The sequence below is a fragment of the Salarias fasciatus genome, chromosome 17 (genome assembly GCF_902148845.1).
Source record: "Salarias fasciatus chromosome 17, fSalaFa1.1, whole genome shotgun sequence".
In the NCBI taxonomy this organism is placed as follows: Eukaryota; Metazoa; Chordata; class Actinopteri; order Blenniiformes; family Blenniidae; genus Salarias; species Salarias fasciatus.
The window spans coordinates 21,938,680-21,956,693 of NC_043761.1; the positions used below are offsets into that span (position 1 = coordinate 21,938,680).

Here is an 18,014-nt window from a genome sequence, read left to right on the forward strand (position 1 = left end):
CCTTTACAGGAATGCAAAGCACATATCGGACCTGTAAGTCACTGGATTTGAGGTGTTAGGTCATTTTCTAGATTAATTATGTTTTGTTTCATTTTGTTTTAGGCAAGAAGTTTAAAGGAACTATTTACTGTTTGACACTTAAAAGAGCACCGGTTTAAGTGATTTATGGGGAAATTGTTTGGGTACTGCAAACATTCAGGAGGCAAATACAGGAGGTGGACCAAAGAGAGTGATACAGAAATTGTACTACAACTGCAGCAGACGCAGCAAACTGATCTGAAGCATTATGAAGTCACTGGGTTTAAAATAATGTTTGGATTGTGATTGTTTTCTGTACGGAATAAAAATGAACATGAAACCATGAAAGTACAGATGAGTGACCTAGGTTACGTTCAGACTGCAGGGCTTAATGCTCAATTCAGAATTTTTTGTGAAATCTGATTTTTTTTGCAAGTTTGTTCACATTTACAAGAAAATGCGACTTGTATGTGATCTCCCGTCTGAACTGAAATACCACCCAAAAGTGTCCCACATGTGCAGAAGGGGATAGAATGTCGCGCAGCAGCGCACTTCAGTGTTTGCGGAACCCACAAACAACATACAGAATCTGCAGTTTTTCAAGTGTCGATTATTTATTTAAGAACTGATCAAACACGCATTTTTACAACTGAACATTGAGCAATTTGAGCGCAGCGCTTCTAATCAGCTGCGCCGGCCTCCTGTGTGTGTGTGTGTGTGTGTGTGTGTGTGTGAGAGAGAGAGAGAGAGAGAGAGAGAGAGAGAGAGAGAGAGAGAGAGAGAGAGAGAGAGAGAGAGCACATGTGGAGTCTCTGCGAAGAATACACTGCTGGGACACAGAGCGCAGCATTTATTATTATCATTTTTCCACTCCAGAGAAATGCATGGGAGCGGGGTCACAGCCAGGAGGGGTGGGACAGTGATTTGAGAGGCTTTAATGATACGGACTTCATTAATTTTTCGAATGACAAGAACTCCATTTATGTGCGTCTGCGGCCGCCTTTTTTTAACACTCACAGTAAGACACACGTCTTTGGTGCCCCATATCGTGACGTGTAGGTCAGATAAATGCAACCTGGCTGTTCAGACTGAAGTGGCATGGCAAAAGATCAGATACGTATCGGATTTGGGACCACACATCCAAGTGGTCTGGGTCGCATTTGAAAAAATCGGATCTGTGTTGTTCAGACTGTCATGAAAAGATCCGATCCAGGTCGCATAGGGACAAAAAAATTGGATTTGGGTCTCTTCAGCCTGCAGTCTGAACGTAGCCTTAGCTTATCTGTACTGAACACATTGGTCTATGAGTGAAGGAATTCATTTGGAATCAGTTGAAATTGTTCACAATCTTTCCTTAGATTTTTTTAGCTTTAATATTTCAATTTTGTCTTGTTTATCTCTGATTTAAATTTGTTCTTGTCTTTTGATCTAATAAATTCAGAAAATAGACTCCATCATGGACAGACCATGGAAAGAATTTTTGAAGTCTGGCATCATCTTGCTGTCCTTGAGTCTGTTTGTCTACATATTTTATCACATCGACTTTCTGGAGGTGAGAACTTAGTAAGCACTGAAGATCCTGTTTAATATGTTGCACATCAAGTGATGTTACTGGATCTGAGAACAGCACCAATATATAGAATGTGTTTAAATCAAGCATAAAAGGAACCGTCTCCATTAACTGAGAATACTGACTTTGGTTCTGCCAGTTTCAGACAACACCGAAGCCTCCATTCAAGATCAAAAGAGTTTCCAGTGATCCAGGCTCTAATCGAAACTACTGCACCTTCCGACCTTTGTCTCCCGAGGAGATTCAAGAGGAAAACATCCTTTTAGATTCCATATCTTGGCCAAACACTCGATCTAAGTCAACTTCTGTGTCCCTGCAAGGTACCAGCAATGCAGCCCGCAGCAATTTTGTCATTCTCCCAAGGCCAGGAGGTGGATCGTGGCTCGTGGGGGATCAGCTGGAGGTCATGATCAACATGTTTGACTTTAAGGGCCGTCCCAAGACTCATGGAGGAGATTTCTTACTGACTCGGCTGCACAACCAGGCACTTGAAGCAGGTGTGGCAGGTCAAGTAGTGGATCATCTCAATGGCACCTACTCTGCTGTGTTCTCCTTACCCTGGGAAGGAAAGTCAGAGGTTGAGGTAACAAGTTCAGTCTGGTTTTAAATCTATTTTGAGGTCAGCTTTACCTTCATGACAGCACATATTACATTTGCAATGATACCAACGATCACATTAGGCCTCTTTCCTTTAGCTTCTACCCACCTTGACTGAGCGTGACTGGGTTTTTAGGAGTTTCCATTACGTGTTGTCACCTGACACCAGATGATTTTCTAGGATGTACTCGGCCGTGGCTCCCAGTGGCTCCTGAAACAAGTTGAAAATGTGAGGTTGGCAGATGGACGGCCACTGAGGAGCCATGCCGCTATATCCATAGATGTATTAGGAGAGTGTCTCATCCACAATGGTCAACCTCACCATTTTTAAAATACAATCACAAGAACAATCATGATCAGAGCTTGATGCACAGAAATCAACTCCATCGAGCAACAATGACTGATGACAGATTCAGCAGGAACTGGACAGAGAGAGTCGCAACATGTCAGAGAACAAATAACTTTGCTTGAGATTTGGGACAACTCCACCTACACAGCGGTGATAATCTGTTGTAATGAAAAATGAAAAAGGCTGAGTTAAGGCAAGACGAATTGGGCCAAGTCGTGCTGGAAGAGTACCAATAGTGATCATCAATACAGTGAAGCGCTCATATTGATTAGATTTTACCTCAGATGTTATGTCAATGTCAAATGTCAATGTCAAATTTATTTGTATAGCACATTTGCAACTAGATAGCCCAAAGTGCTTCACAATAAAAAATAAAGCAATATAAATACAACAATAAAATAATACAAATACCATTAAAAGGAAGAAAAACATCCATTAAAAGAATTAAAAGACAGTGACTACAGTGAATGCTCAGCTCAACCCGTCGAACACCAGAGAGAAAAGAGAAGTCTTTAATGAAGTTTTAAAGTGCTGAAGTATCTGTGCAGCTCTAACATGCAGAGGGAGACTGTTCCAGAGCCGAGGGGCTGCCACAGAGAAGGCTCGGTCCCCTCTGCTCTTCAGTTTGGACCTGGGAACATCCAATAATAGCTGGGAGGATGACCTCAAGGTTCTGGTTGGAGAGTGAGCAGACAGCAGCTCACACAAATAATCAGGGGCCAGGCCATTATGGCATTTAAATACAATAAGGAGAACTTTAAACTGGACCCTGTAGAAAACTGGGAGCCAGTGTAATGAGGCCAGGACTGGAGTGGTATGCTGCTGACGCTTGGTTCCAGTCAGCAGACAAGCTGCAGCATTTTGGACCAACTGCATTCTTCCCATAGACGCCTGGTCTAAACCAAAATATAGGGAGTTACAGTAGTCAAGGCGAGCTGTAATGAACATATGCGTCACTCTCTCAAAGTCTCTGGCTGGCAGGTAAGATTTTAACTTTGAAAGCAGTCGCAACTAGAAAAAGCTGTTTTTCACCACTACATTGATTTGTTTATCTATCTTAAAGGAATACTCCACCCAAAAAACGATTTGGCCTCATTTTCTACTCACCCTCATGCTGAGAAACACTCTGGAGCACTTTTTTGACGTTTCAAATGCAGTTGGAGATGTTTGGGGATTTTCGTTGTCAACAAACATGGACCGACAGAAAAAATGGTCCATAAAATCCACAAAACGTTCCCATTTTCCTTCATACTGCTCGTCCGCTGTAATCCAAGTGTCCTGAGTGCGTAACGTCCATAATTAATTCTTAACGAGGTCATTTAGTACATTTTAAGAGCCCAAACAGGGCGCTCTCATACAGCTCCATTGCATGTCTGCACGCGCACCCTGAACTACGGAAGCCGTGGCAGACCAAGCAACACGCTTGTGCCCTTTCAGCAGGACACCGAATTCAAAGCTTTAAAACAGCAGCCAATCACTTTTGTGATTGTCCACAGCTCGGTCACTCACAGCAGAATATATACAGCGGAACTTCTTCTTCTACGCTTGCAATTTAGAAAAGTAGTCGCTGAAAGCGCGCAAGCGTCTGGCTTGGTCTGCCGCGGCTTCCGTAGTTCAGGGTGCGCGTGCAGACATGCAATGGAGCTGTATGAGAGCGCCCTGTTTGGGCTCTTAAAATGTACTAAATGACCTCGTTAAGAATTAATTATGGACGTTATGCGCTCAGGACACTTGGATTACAACGGACGAGCAGTATGAAGGAAAATGGGAACGTTTTGTGGATTTTATGGACCATTTTTTCTGTCGGGCTCTGTCGGTCCCTGTTTGTTGACAACGAAAATCCCCAAACATCTCCAACTGCATTTGAAACGTCAAAAAAGTGCTCCAGAGTGTTTCTCAGCATGAGGGTGAGTAGAAAATGAGGCCAAATCGTTTTTTGGGTGGAGTATTCCTTTAAAAGCAGAATCTAAATAAACACCAAGGTCTTTCACAGAAGGCTTTTTCAAAGAAGATAAAGGGCCAAGTGCAGTGTCTACACCCTCGAGAAAACCTGGGTCACCAAACACTACAACTTCAGTTTTTTTATCATTTAAATGCAGGTGGTTCAGAGCCATCCAGTCTTTGACGTCTTTCAGACAACATTTCAGAGATTCAAAGGAAGATGAATTATTCTTGAAAGGGACATAAATTTGAACATCATCTGCTTAGCAATGAAATGAGATGTTGTGCTTTCTAAAAATCAATCCCAAGGGTAATAAATAGATGCCAAAAAGAATTGGGCCCAAAATGGAACCCTGAGGAACACCACATCTCAGGGGAGCAGGCTTGGATTGGTTGGGGCCAATATGGACAGAAAAAGTTCTGTTGTCCAAATACGAACGAAACCAATCGAGGGCCGTGCCTTTGACACCAGCACACATTTCCAGGGGAGACAGCAGAATGTTATGGTCTACTGTGTCAAAGGCGGAGGACATATCCAACAGCAGTAGAGCAGCAGAGTTCCCATTATCCAGAGTCACAAGAATATCATTAAAAACCCGCAGGAGCGCCGTCTCAGTGCTGTGCTTTGCTTTAAAACCTGATTGGAATTTTTCACAAATGTCATTTTGGGTAAGATGGGATTGTAGTTGGTTGAAGACCACTTTTTCCAAAACCTTAGAGAGGAATGGAAGTTTAGATATTGGCCTATAATTAGAATGCTCATCTGGGTCCAAGTTGTGTCTTTTAAGAAGAGGCTGCACAACTGCATGCTTAAAATCTGAAGGGACACAACCAGACGCCAGTGAGGCATTGACTAGTGAAAGCACAACAGGACCAACAGAGTCAAACACCTCTTTAACTAATTTAGAAGGAAGACAATCAGTTGGACAAAAAGAAGGTGTCAGACAACTGACAATCTTGGCTAGCTCACCAAGAGTGACCGGCTCAAAGTCTTCCAAGCTCACAGGACAGAGAGACGCAACATCAATGACTAGAGCGGAAGGCATTGAGACAGAGGACACAATGGCAGAAACCTTATCAATGAAGAACTTCCCAAATTTTTCACACAGTGCTGTAGAAGACAACAAAATACCACTGTCACGTGGATTTAAAATACTATTAAGAACATTAAAAAGCACCTGTGGTTTGTGAGTGTTGGATGAGACAAGATTAGACATATATTGAGATTTTGTAGCTTTTACAGCTCTTTGGTAGGCTGTTAAAGAATCTCTCAACATTTGCAAAGAAACATGCAGTCTGTCCTTTTTCCATTTTCTCTCAGCGTGTCTGCACTGACGCCTGAGAGCTCGTGTGTCCTCATTAATCCACGGTTCGGAGGTGTGACCCGTTTTCCTTAAACGTAGAGGAGCAATGGAGTCCAGGATGTTTAAGCAAGTAGAATTAAAAAGTCTGTTTAACTCCTCTACGCTCTCCCAGGATGAGTCTGACAGCCCCGCATCAAGAAAAGCAGCAGAGAACTGAGGCGCTGTAGAAGAGTTAAGTGCGCGCCTTGCGCGCACCTGAGCACCAGCCCGTACTGCGCAGGGCGGCGTTACCATGAACAAAACTGGCAAGTGGTCAGAAATGAGAGTATCACAGATTTCATTTAAGCAAACATTCAAGCCATGGGACAGAACCAAGTCCAGAGTGTGACCTTTTACATGGGTCGGACCATTTACCCATTGCATGAGATTAAAAGAGTCAACAAGATTTAAAAAGTCCCTCACCATGGGTTTGGATTCACAACACACATGAATGTTAAAATCCCCGACAACCAGGAAACGTCAAAGTTTAAAGAAATCCACATCAAAAGTTCAGAAAACTCCTTAATAAAATACTTGTGGAACTTAGGTGGGCGATAGACAACAGCGCACAGCACAGGAATGTCACACTGCAATGTAACCAGCTGGATTTCAAAGCTGGAGAACGCGCATTGAGGGGTTGTCTCACTACAGTGCAAACATGCACGAAAAACTGAGGCTAGCCCTCCGCCTCTACCTGAGGCACGAGAAGAGCTAAAGTAAGAGTAGTCAGGGGGCAAAAGTTCAGAAAATGGCATGAACTCACCACTCTGAAGCCACGTCTCAGTTAGAAGCAGTAAATCCAATTTTCTCGATGAGATAAAATCATGCAGAATGAACGTCTTGTTGGCAATGGATCTCGCATTGAAGAGGGCCACGCGAAGACAGGTGTCCTGTTTATCCGCCGGGTCGGCTCTTCTCAGCGGCCGGAGGTTGTTGTAGCATACACCGCGTCCATGGTTCCAGCGGCGGCTTCCAGCTAAAGCAGTTCCAGGGAGCAGCTGATCCGCGGTGGCGGGGTCTCCCACAACCGGCTGCAGCCAGCGCACAGCGCACACCGCGGGCACCTTTAAAGGCAGGTCGGGAGGGTGAGGCCCTCGGCAGCAGGATCCAAGACCATGAGCAGGAGCCAAACGCAGGTGAGCCCTAGCTCGCACAAGCAGGCCGGCTCGTTTTCCCCGTCGTTTGGGGCATCTCCTTCTGGGCGCGACGCACGGTGCTCTCTGCAGAAACGCCGGGACAGACGCCAGAAAAGGCGGAGGAGTGTCCCAGTGATGATCGCCAGTGCGTTTTAAAAGTGATCTGTAAGACTCTATGATGTGAAAAAGCGACTGACGATCGTAAACGAGTATGGCTGAAACATCCAAAATGTAGTGGCTGAGAAGAGGAAATAAAAGTAATGACACACAGCAGAACACACCGGACAGACGCATCGCCGTGCACACTGCTGGCGCCATCTTGCCAAAAAAACTATGGTTTTAGGTCTGGGACAGAAAGTAATTAGAATTTATTTTGGTTTAATTTCAATTAACAGTCAAAGACATTTGTAGTTGAATGTTAACTTATTAAATGTTAAATAATAAGAAGTTAATTCCTATTCATCTGTACTGAGAAGCTGTTCTTTTTTTTTTTTTTTTTTTTTTCAAAGAAGGAGATAGTTGTGCCATTAGCATATAAAAGACATTTCAAAATTCTGGAAACAATACAAATGTCATTATTTATCATATGAATAATTTTTATTTTTGCTTCACTTGCTCAATAAAATCTCTCTGTTTGGTTCCTAAAAACCTTTCTTGGTTCTTTGTTCAATCAGGTAACTCTGGTACATCCCAGTGAAGCAATCCCATTCCTGCAGAGTTTTGCCGGTGAAAAGCCTAATGGAGTGGATTTCTACAGCACTTTTCAATCAGGCTCGCTGACTCAGACTACCATATGCAGCGGGTGCCTGCCTCCAACCCAGCAGCCACAGTGTAACTACACTGACCTCAATACAGGTGAGCTGTGGTTCTGCTACAAGCCAAAGAATCTGAGCTGTGATGCCAGGATCAGCCACTTCGTCAGAAAACCAAAACCCCGAAAGGCCAAGGAGGACATCTTCTTCAAAAGGTAAGTGATTAACATGTTGATGACTCTTGAAATAAACTGTACTATTGATGAAAATGGATGAATAGACAATCAAAAAGTGGGCAAGGTTTGGGTAAGAGTCTTCTGAAAATTCAAATTTCAATTGATACTTTTGCAGCACTGATCTAAGGTAAGATAAGGTACGATACTTTATATGTCATTATACAACCAAGGCACACATACAACTTCCTAATTTTTTTTCAAATCATTGGAAAGCTTTTATTGTTGTGATGTAACAATATTAATATGTTTGCTTCGATCAGTGGTGTCACCATGAACGTTGGCATTCCAGCTTCAGGACCTGCTCATGTCACTGTGTTTCCAAAAATGAAAGGTAAAATCCAATTTTTACTTTTGGCAACATGCCCTGATTACAATCGAATGCCTAAAAATTCAATGGACTACATTAAAGTAGTAGTCAACACTGTAAAGGAGTTTATGTTTGGAGGATTAGAAATTCTTTTTTCGAGAATGACGCTGACAAATAAAACCAACCCTCCCCCATGAAGATGAAACTCACAAACACATTGCTTATGAAGTGTAAGAAAGTTTGGAGTCGTGAGGCATCATGAGACCCTACAAGAGATCAATACAGAACATAAAATGGAGCCGTTCAGAGCGTTGGGATGTACTGATGAGATATAGTCGGTCTCACATCCCTCACAGCATTGAGGCTGTATGGCTGTATGACTCAAGCGCCAACCTCCGCTCATAAAACATGAAGATAATGCAGAAGTGCAAGTAATGCCCTGGATCTCGGGGTGCCCAGGATCTTGGGGCAGGGGTGGAGTGAGGGAGGAGGGGACAGGGGGAGTGGGGGGGACTTTGTGTGTGTGTGTGTGTGTGTGGGGGGGGGGGTGATGATGCTCAGAATCTCGGGGTATGTGGCTGGAGTGCTGGGGGGGCACTGGCCTGGGGTGGGTAGCCACCCATGTAGGCCAGTTCTCCTGGGTATGGTCATGACCCTCCGCCTGAGTGGGCGGGTTTGGCTCTTAGGCTCTTGGGCTCTTGGGCCTTGGGCTCTTGGCTCTGCCTGCCCCGGGCATCCGGTGCCCGGGGTGGGCCAGCTTCTGCCGGTCCTGGCTCCCTGGGGCCCGGGCCGTCGCTTTCCTCTGCCCCTTTTCTGGGCCGGCGCGTGGGCGTCTGCCTGCAGGAGTGGCTCGGGTCTGGGCCCTGGAGGGCCTCTCAGGCCTGCTTCTGGCCTTCTCAGGGGTCAGGGGTCATATATGCATGAAATACTATCACCATCACTATCACCATCACATTTGCATGATCTCGCTGATCAGTAATCACTCTTCACATTCTACCTGTGGACTCGGTTACCTTGTCTTCTTGTGGTGGGTTAGATTAATGGTGATCTGTAGTCGGGCTCTCTTGATGCACGCCCCTAGTTTAGTACTAGCTATATTCTCCCCCAATAAAAAAGGTTTGTGGTGTCCTTGTACGTCCTTCTTTCCCTACAACTCCTTTTGTTATTGTGGCCTTGTCTGTTCACTTGTTTGTTTCATCGACTTTTTGTTTCTTTTACTTTTTAGTTGGGGGAGAAAAAGAAATATCGGTTCTGGTTCTGTCGGTCTTTGTGTTGGCTATCGATTTTGGTTTGGTCAGTCTCTGTGTTGGTTGTTGGCTCTGTTTAGGTGCTGTTTCTTAAAAAAAAAAACAACTAAATATTTAATTATATAATGATGAAACCAAATGTCAACACAATGTCACCTTTTCATAGGTCAACTTGCAACGAACAGCAACAAGGACATACCTGGACCTGCTGGTTACTATTACAAAGGTCTGTGGAGTTCACTGAGTGGCTCCACAGTTAAACGGTTCAATAGTGCCTCTGCCATCAGCCAGTGCCTCAAAGACAAGGTGGTTCACATGTATGGAGACTCTACAGTCAGGCAGTGGTTAGAATTCCTCTCTGGAGAACTATCAGGTAATTTCCCTGAAAGAACTTGCCACATTTTCAGTTTAATTTTTGATCTTAATTTTATCTTCTTTTTCAGATCTCAAGGTATATAACCTGCACAAGTTGAAGCAGTCTGGACCTTACGTGGCACTGGACTATGCCAAAAACATCTTTGTGACGTACCGCTGCCATGGCCTTCCTGTTCGTATGGCCCGTTCACCAGTTACAGAGCTACATTATGTTGCCAATGAACTCAATGGAGTAACTGGAGGGAAGAACACAGTAGTAGTTTTTGGTGTCTGGGCACATTTTACCACTTTCCCCATCAAGTACTACATCCGTCGAATAATGAGCATCCGCAAGGCAGTTGTTCGACTGTTAGCCAGAGCTCCAGCTACAAAAATTATTATTCGGACAGCAAACCTAAAAAGGGTTTCAACTCCCCTTTCAGCACTGGTTGGTGGTGACTGGCTTTCACTGCAACGTGACAAGATACTCAGGACCATGTTTAAGGGAATGGATGTTTATTTCGTGGATGCCTGGGAGATGACTGTGGCTCACTATCTCAAGCATGACATCCACCCACCCCGTCCCATCATTAAGAATATGATTGATGTTGTTTTGTCATATATTTGCCCTTGAAAGTAAGGGTACAAACCTGAATTGTCATTAATATATTTTCGATTGTGCTGGTGTTTTATACGCTCAAACTTTGTCTGCTATTAGTAGATCCTGATGTTGTTTAGGTCTTAATAATTCTGGGGCACCACCTTGAAACTAAGGCAAGTTACCAAACCACAGTCTCAAAATGGGGAAAAAATCATTTGAATTTGTTGTCATCTTTCAGGATAAACATCTGTTTGGACTGTCATAGAACTGTGAGAATGACACAAGCAAAAATAACTTGTCACAAAAAACACCATGAAACACAATTTATTAACATGTCTAATTTTACATTCTACAAAGAAAGCACTTTTAATGAACACATGAATAAATACTCACGACAATCTGTTAAAAAGGCCAGGTTGTTGTTAATCGTCCAGTTCTTTCACCCCGTTGTAGCGAGTTTTATTAATATTGTTTAATTTTATTTTCGGCCACCTAAAACTAGGATCCAGCTTTGTTTCTGATAAAAAATGGGACACGTTCAACTTGCTCCCTGAAGTTGTTGTATAATGATGTGTGCCTGCATTAACAAGTAAGTGCAAATCTGCAAAGATATATTTGTAATTGTATAATATTTCTATGTGCACAGAGATTCTTGTTTGCGGAAGTAGTTTATTGTTTTGGTGAAATGAAATAATATAGTGTTTTTGTGTTCTTTCTGCTAATAGTTAAAGCATATGACTGAATTTTCTTTTTATTGTAACAATTAGCTCCATGAATCGTTGTTATTTAAATAACTCACATGACCCGTTGTTTTGAGATTCAGGCCTGGGAAATTTTCTGATAAGATGTCCAGTGTTTGCAGAGGTTTTGGGTCTCAATAATGACTGCAATTTCTTCCAAGGTTGTTTTCCTCTAAACTGCTCAGCACCTGCTCTGGACTCCTCCGATGTTGCAAGCTGTAAAAGTTTTTTCTTTGTGTGTGTGTCTCAGAGTGATTTTGTCATGCAGGCAGGCCAGCTCTCTGTATGACTCCTGTACTCCAAACAGACCATTCGTTTCACCCAAAGCTGTCAGCAGCACATCATAGAACTTCCACGACATTAACTTTATGCATGTTGCGATCTCAGTTAATTGGCATACCCCCATTAGGCATGACTTGACATGCATGGGAGTCCTTCAAAAATATTCTCCCCTGTAAGAGGTTCCTGGATCCTAAAAGTTTGAGAACCCTGGTCTATAATGTTAAAGCCAGGTCTTTATTTGTCAGACAAGGAGCATTTGCTTATAATAACATGGGGTTAACTGTGCTAACTGGCTGTTACTACCAGCAATGATCAGTAATTACTTTCTTGAAAAAGTTTCTTATGTCCATAATTCATCCATAAGTCCACACTCTTCTCCTAATCCCAATTTATTCATCTTAGTGTGTTTCAAAGTCTTGGCACCCTGTAGGTACAGGTACCAGCTGCATGTAAGGCCACAGGGAAAACTTGGACTGGATTATCAGTGATGTGGTTGTTCTCTATATGAACAAGTGGAATGGATTCACGGAAGGGCTCTCTCTGGCTGATTCTATAAAGTGAAGCCAACCCAAGCTCACAGTGCCATGATTGAAATGAAAGACAAGCACCTCAGAGACAGTCAAGCAACTTGCTGCACAACTAGAGACTTTAACTAACATGGTGGCCACTGGAGGACGTCCCATCCACACACTACACAGAAACTTACTGCTGCAAGTGAACGACTTGACAGTAGACATCATCAAAAGCCCAGGTGCCAAGGCACTTCAGAGAAATAAGTTCACATAAAGAGTACAGATCCCAGAGAAGTCACAGAGTCCCGACGCAAGTGATTCAGAAGAGAACCTCTCTACTGGTTTCATGTACCCAGAGATCTACAAGAGAGTCAACATGCTACTGAACAAAGCAGACTTCAGTCAAGCCAGACAAGACGAGAAGAAAGAGTACACATTCAACCTGAACAAGGAACAGACAACATCACAGAAAATGAACAGGAAACAGACCTACCTCAACCAAACAATGACCCGGATGTAAACAAAGAGGTGCCGGTCCGAGAGCCAAGTCCTGAACCAGCGGCTGGTCCTGAGCCAGTATCCAGTCCCAAGCCAGAACAGGATCGCCATTCCGAGTCACCATTCCGTCTGAGTCAATCCACCAGGCACAGACGACCCAACTTGGTGTTCACCTATCCATCTCTGGGCCAACCAGCCTACCAGCGTCATCCCTCAGCAAACGTCTTCAGTGTGACCACACCATATCCTTTTCTGTATTAGCCTACGTCCCACCCCCAACCCTTTTATTCTTTACCCCTTACTCCAAACCCTTACTCCCAAATCCCATATGCTATACCTTGCTTTAAGCTTGATTTACAGTTTTCTGTCACGGCGACGCTGTTCCTACGCCGGCAACCCTACGCTGTCACTGAGCATATCTTGCTTCTGCGTCAAGGGAACGCCTTCCTCTGCAATTTCACTGCCAAGTCGCTAGGCGGGCGTGCATGTGTCTTTGTTTCGCAACAACAATGCGGCTTCCGTAGCTCCGGCTTTACCTAGACATAGATCTATAGACATAGATATCTAGACATAGATGTCTAGACATGCGTGGACTTCTTACCGAACATATATCTGCATTTATGACATATCTTGTGACACCGGGCTGTCGTGGAGGAGTGGCGTGGCGGACCATGATGAAATATTGGTGAAACTAATGAGTTATTGGACGATTAAAGCCGTTATAGGAGCAGCGTTATTACCCATGCCCCATCTGCTAGCCGTATACGGATGTCCACCGCTCAATTTTGGATCCAAATTTCTCTCGAAGCACTGTTCGGATCAGAAAAGCATTCGGGGTTGGTATATTGTTCTACTTCATTCTATAAACAACGCGAAAGCGGACCAATCACAGTCCTCGACATTCACGTCACCACACGTAGCCACCACGTGTGGTTAGGATTTTTGGGAGGTGAGTGTCAAGCCCTAGTGTAGGGGCTGCGTAGGGCGCTGCGTAGACGGCGTAGGTTCTTGTATGCTTCGCAGAAGCATACAAGGCCTTTAGAATGAACGGATATCTGAAAGCCAAAGACATTTGGACAAGAATGACATTGCAAAGACTGTTGAAGAGACTTCATTGGTCTTAGAAGGGTTTTGAGTTGCATAAGTCAAGTGTCAGGAGCCACTTTTGTTGTTGGGGAGCGTGTGGTGCACCCAAATGTGCAACCACATTTTGGTAGCATTTTATTATTAATGCTGTGACCAAACTTCATAGTATTACTATTTATAGTTTATAAATTCAGTGTTATGGAAGAGAAGTATTTTATGTTTATAAAATGTGGTTCTGTGTGATGATGGGTGAGTAAATGAGAGATGGAAAGCAGAACCTTTGGCACTCTGCCCACCCTGATGCGCTCTGTGAACCGACTTCCGGTCCCAGCCCCAGACGTGATTTGGGAACGGCATGAGTGCGTCTGTGATTCATTCTCTCACACTCTAACCTCCGTTTCACAGTTCAGTAATGGGTTGAACTTTAAAATGAACTCTGAAGCTTCGTATTGCACATGCATGTGATGGAAAGCAATTTTGTATTAATTTCCGGAAGATTTATGTGACTTTTGCATAAGTTTATGGAGCCGCGCTGTGCCGGTAGTGTTGCGAGGGTTTGTGGTGTTATCACGAAGGTTCGTGTGCTTCATGCCAAATGCGTATTTTCTATAGTAATGTATTTTTGCACTTTATTGCTCCAGATTGATGCAACAGGACTCTTGAGTTGAATTTATGTGTTTAATGAACCCTGAATCCTCTGCTTGTTTAGAAATGAGAAGGGTTTATGATGTTTATTGAGATTTTAGGTGTATTTTGTGCCATGATAAACATTTTTTAAGATAGTCATGTTTATTGAATTAATATACATACATTCCAATTTGCTCAGTCCATGTGTATATTTGTTTCTAAAGCTACTGAAGATACAATGAGTAATAATAGCAGTTTTGAGTAATTATGAATGCATATTGATTAAAAATGACTTTGAGAATTTTATAGTTATGCACACTGAAGTAGATTCAATGATCAATGAATTTGTATTGATTTTCTAGGATTTGAAGCCAGATTCTAATTCCCTCTGAAAACAAGCAGGTTTGTTTGTGAGTATAAAATAAAACGTCACAGACGTGAATTATCTGTTTACAGTTTTTCACAATTGCTAAAACTCATTTCTTGAAACCTCCATCCATTTTCTCAAAACCTTAAACACAAATCCAAAAATCCACACTACATTCACAAAACCTCAGACATTTCTGTCAAAATCAAACTATCACCTCAAAACCAGTTCTCCTGTGATCAAAACCACACTATGCGTTCAGATCTCACACACAGCAAGTAAAAACATGTTCACCTCAGATCATTCATTAGACACTACATGAAATAACTGAGGACACAGCAGCAGTCCACACTCTGAAACCTGCTGGGTTATTTTCCCAACACATTTTCTGGGCAGCCCCAGATTTTGTGCAGATTGGGTCACTTTTACCCAAAATTAGGTGAATTGTGTTGACCCAGCAGAGTGAGTTGATGATTTTGTGGACTGGAGTGAGGACAAGAATCACCATTTTGAACATTCCTGCAACTCCTTGTCTTTATTGCATCTGGAGACTTCTAACAACATACGCAACAGAAAACTGGAGTCCTGTGTTCTCACAGAACATTATTGAAATGGCAAAGAAGGAAAAGACGTATGATGTCCCTCTCCCTATGGACATGTGTGGCTGTGGCTTCGTTGGTAGTTGTGAGGTTGCTAGTTCAAATCTTTTCCTCTACATGTCAATGAACTGCACTGAACCCCAGCTGGCTTCCAGTGGAGGGTTTGACAGCCTTGCATGGCAGAGGGCACTTGTGTCTGAATTCTAAGGGATTACAATTTTTACGGTAAAGTAACCTTCCCAGACCCGCTGATAAATCTTGACCCAGCATCAGGGTCAAATCTTCAACCCAAATGGCTGGGTAGAAATAACCCAGCATTGGCTCGGTCCCTTTTGGACCCAGCACTGGGTCAGCAATTTCACCCAATTTGGGTTATTTTTACAGAAACCCAACAGTTTTAAGAGTGTGTAGTGCACAGAAAATGTTTATTTTACGTATTGTAAATGCATTTAGCAAAAAAAAAAAGAAAAGCATCGAAGTCAAAGTGATATCTAAATTCACTGTCATAACAAAAAATAAATACGAGTACAAAACAAACAAAACAAAAGGACACCACTGCATAGTCACGGTCATGGAGATTCAGTCTCCAGCATCTTGTCTTTGTGTGCACTTGGTCTGATCACATCATTAGAAATATGTGTGTTCAGTGTTGAGTTGCTGTGTGTAAAAGATGACAGTTGTGTTGGAGTTGTGTTCACATTTTGCTGCCAGTGATTACAATTTTGCAAAAATGTTGTGAAATGTGTTTAGTGACTGAGAATGTGTCTGAGGTTTTGCAAAAAAGAGCAGATGGGTTTTGCAAATTGAGCATAGGACCTGAACAGTGTTTAAGTTTTTGCCAAAAGAGTGTTTGATTCGAAAAAATGAGTTTAGGCCACTGAGAGTTTTGTTCAGGCATGGGGTTTAGTGTTTTAGCAATTGTGGAAAACTGTAAAAACAGTATGCACAGACATTTTCTGGACACAAAAGTACAAACAGCAACATTATTATTGGGCTTGTTTTTTCTTCTCATTGAGAACTCTTCCTGAAAGTCTTCTCAATGAAGTGAAAAACAAGTAAAGATTTCACAAGCCTTTGGTGGTGGTGGGCAGGTGTGTCAACTCAGTTTTTTTTCTCTTTCAGCATGGGACAGCAGGCTTTTGCAATACATTAACAAGACCAAAAGTGATAAGATAAAACTGCAGGGACCGTGAAAACAATGTGCAAATTAGTGATAGCTACAATAATAACTAACCAGCATGACAGCGAGAATAGATTTTACAAGAATCAGGTGTTGCAGGTGGATAATTAAGGCCTGTATTTCCTCAATCCTAAAGGTTGTAAGTCTTTGCTCTGTTGATCAGCTGTAATGAACTGCTGGTTTGTGCAGGCTTTAAAAGACAGGACCACACCTCTTCCTTGCTCTCCCCCAACTTTCCTACAGGTCCAGATTAGAGCCTGTTGTTCTGCTGCTGAAACTTCCTTTTTGCTTACTTTTTCGTTTCACTGTTTTATCAGTAAGAAACTCCACCTTGACGTGTGTGAGTGATGGATCATAGATTTCGTGATATGAATCAATCATGCCAGAGTTTTTATTGGTCCGTATGTGGGAGTAATGACGCCCCTGATAACATTATTGATAATTATCACGTCATTCATGATTAAACTATTAAACACTGAGACAAGACACAACAACTACAACTACAACAACTATACCACCAGACAATGTCAATGTTCTCGGGTTCTGTTTCATTGCTTGGGAGGTGCTGGTCAACTGCTCTATCAGTGAGAAGAGGACTTTTATGACAGAGGGTGGTTCCTGCAGCACTGCTGTTTGTGTCTGCCTCCACTCTACATCTGGCTTCTTTCACTTGAAATTCAAATTTGATCAGCACAACAAACTCTTGGACTTTACTGTTTTGAAATCCACCACGTTCAGCCAAGGTAACACACGATATATTCTTTTTCTCTTCATAGATCTGAAACTTGAATTGTTGCTTTTGATTGTGCTGAAATGAACTTTGTGCTTTTGTACTTTATATTAGTTTAGCAAAAGATCAATTTCTGTTCACAGACATGGTACCGATATCTTCTATATACAAAAATAACATTATTGGCAATCTAAAGATGAACTGGATTGAACTTGATGAAAATCCAGAATATAATACAGTTTTTTTGATTGCTAAAACACGTTTTTCAAAACTGTACGTTTTTTTCAAAACCGCACACACAAAACTCCAAACATCACACACAAATTGCTAAACCCTTACATCCCCTTGCAAAACAGCTCTGCCATCAAATCTCTTAACATCTTCACAAAATGGAACTCATGTTTTCATTTGGTAAACACAGCCAAGGGGGGGGGGGGGGGGGGGGCAGAATTAAAGGTGGGGGGGGGCCCATCCAGCACCCCACTCACGGATCCCAACGCAGCATGCAGGCACTGCACCGCTCCACACCGAACGCCCCTCCCCCACCCCCTAATTGAAAAAAACTGTAACTGTCTGAAGGAAAATTACATGTTAGAGTTTAGTGAGCCATAAATATTGACATATTGCACTAATCAAACAATGTAAGAATGAACATCACATTATTTTTTGTTTGTAAGAGAGAGATCTTTAATTGGAGATGTTTTATTATCCTTCCGAAAATACCAGATATGCTGTTTATGATGGAAGTGATTCAGTTTTATATTAACCTGTTTTATGTTTTCTTATCAGAGCAGTGAGTTAAATCAACGAAATACCACATGCAGGTCATGTTTCAAGGTCCAGATGTTATTTTGAACTTGGTTTTTTTCTGGCAGGTTTATATGCAAATATCACCAGGTTGCAGGATATGTTTTCTAAAGTGTGAGAGCTCATTTTGGGATG

General features: G+C 42.6%; 1 protein-coding gene across 1 annotated transcript; it reads left to right on the top strand.

The window, feature by feature from the left end:
- Positions 1 to 1,474: 1,474 nt before the first annotated feature.
- LOC115404720 (NXPE family member 3-like) lies at positions 1,475 to 10,484 on the top strand. Its single transcript, XM_030114110.1, has 6 exons — positions 1,475 to 1,570; positions 1,728 to 2,171; positions 7,629 to 7,921; positions 8,203 to 8,273; positions 9,663 to 9,869; positions 9,940 to 10,484. The coding sequence occupies exons 1-6, from the start codon at positions 1,475 to 1,477 to the stop codon at positions 10,482 to 10,484; spliced, it is 1,656 nt and encodes a 551-aa protein (XP_029969970.1).
- Positions 10,485 to 18,014: the final 7,530 nt, after the last annotated feature.

What these genes read in the sequence shown, in the direction of transcription:
- LOC115404720 (XM_030114110.1), top strand. Translation starts at nt 1,475, where the DNA reads ATGGACAGACCATGGAAAGAATTTTTGAAGTCTGGCATCATCTTGCTG. An exon ending in AAGGAAAGTCAGAGGTTGAG is followed by an intron (nt 2,172 to 7,628) that starts GTAACAAGTTCA and finishes TTGTTCAATCAG; the next exon opens with GTAACTCTGGTACATCCCAG. An exon ending in GAGGACATCTTCTTCAAAAG is followed by an intron (nt 7,922 to 8,202) that starts GTAAGTGATTAA and finishes TGCTTCGATCAG; the next exon opens with TGGTGTCACCATGAACGTTG.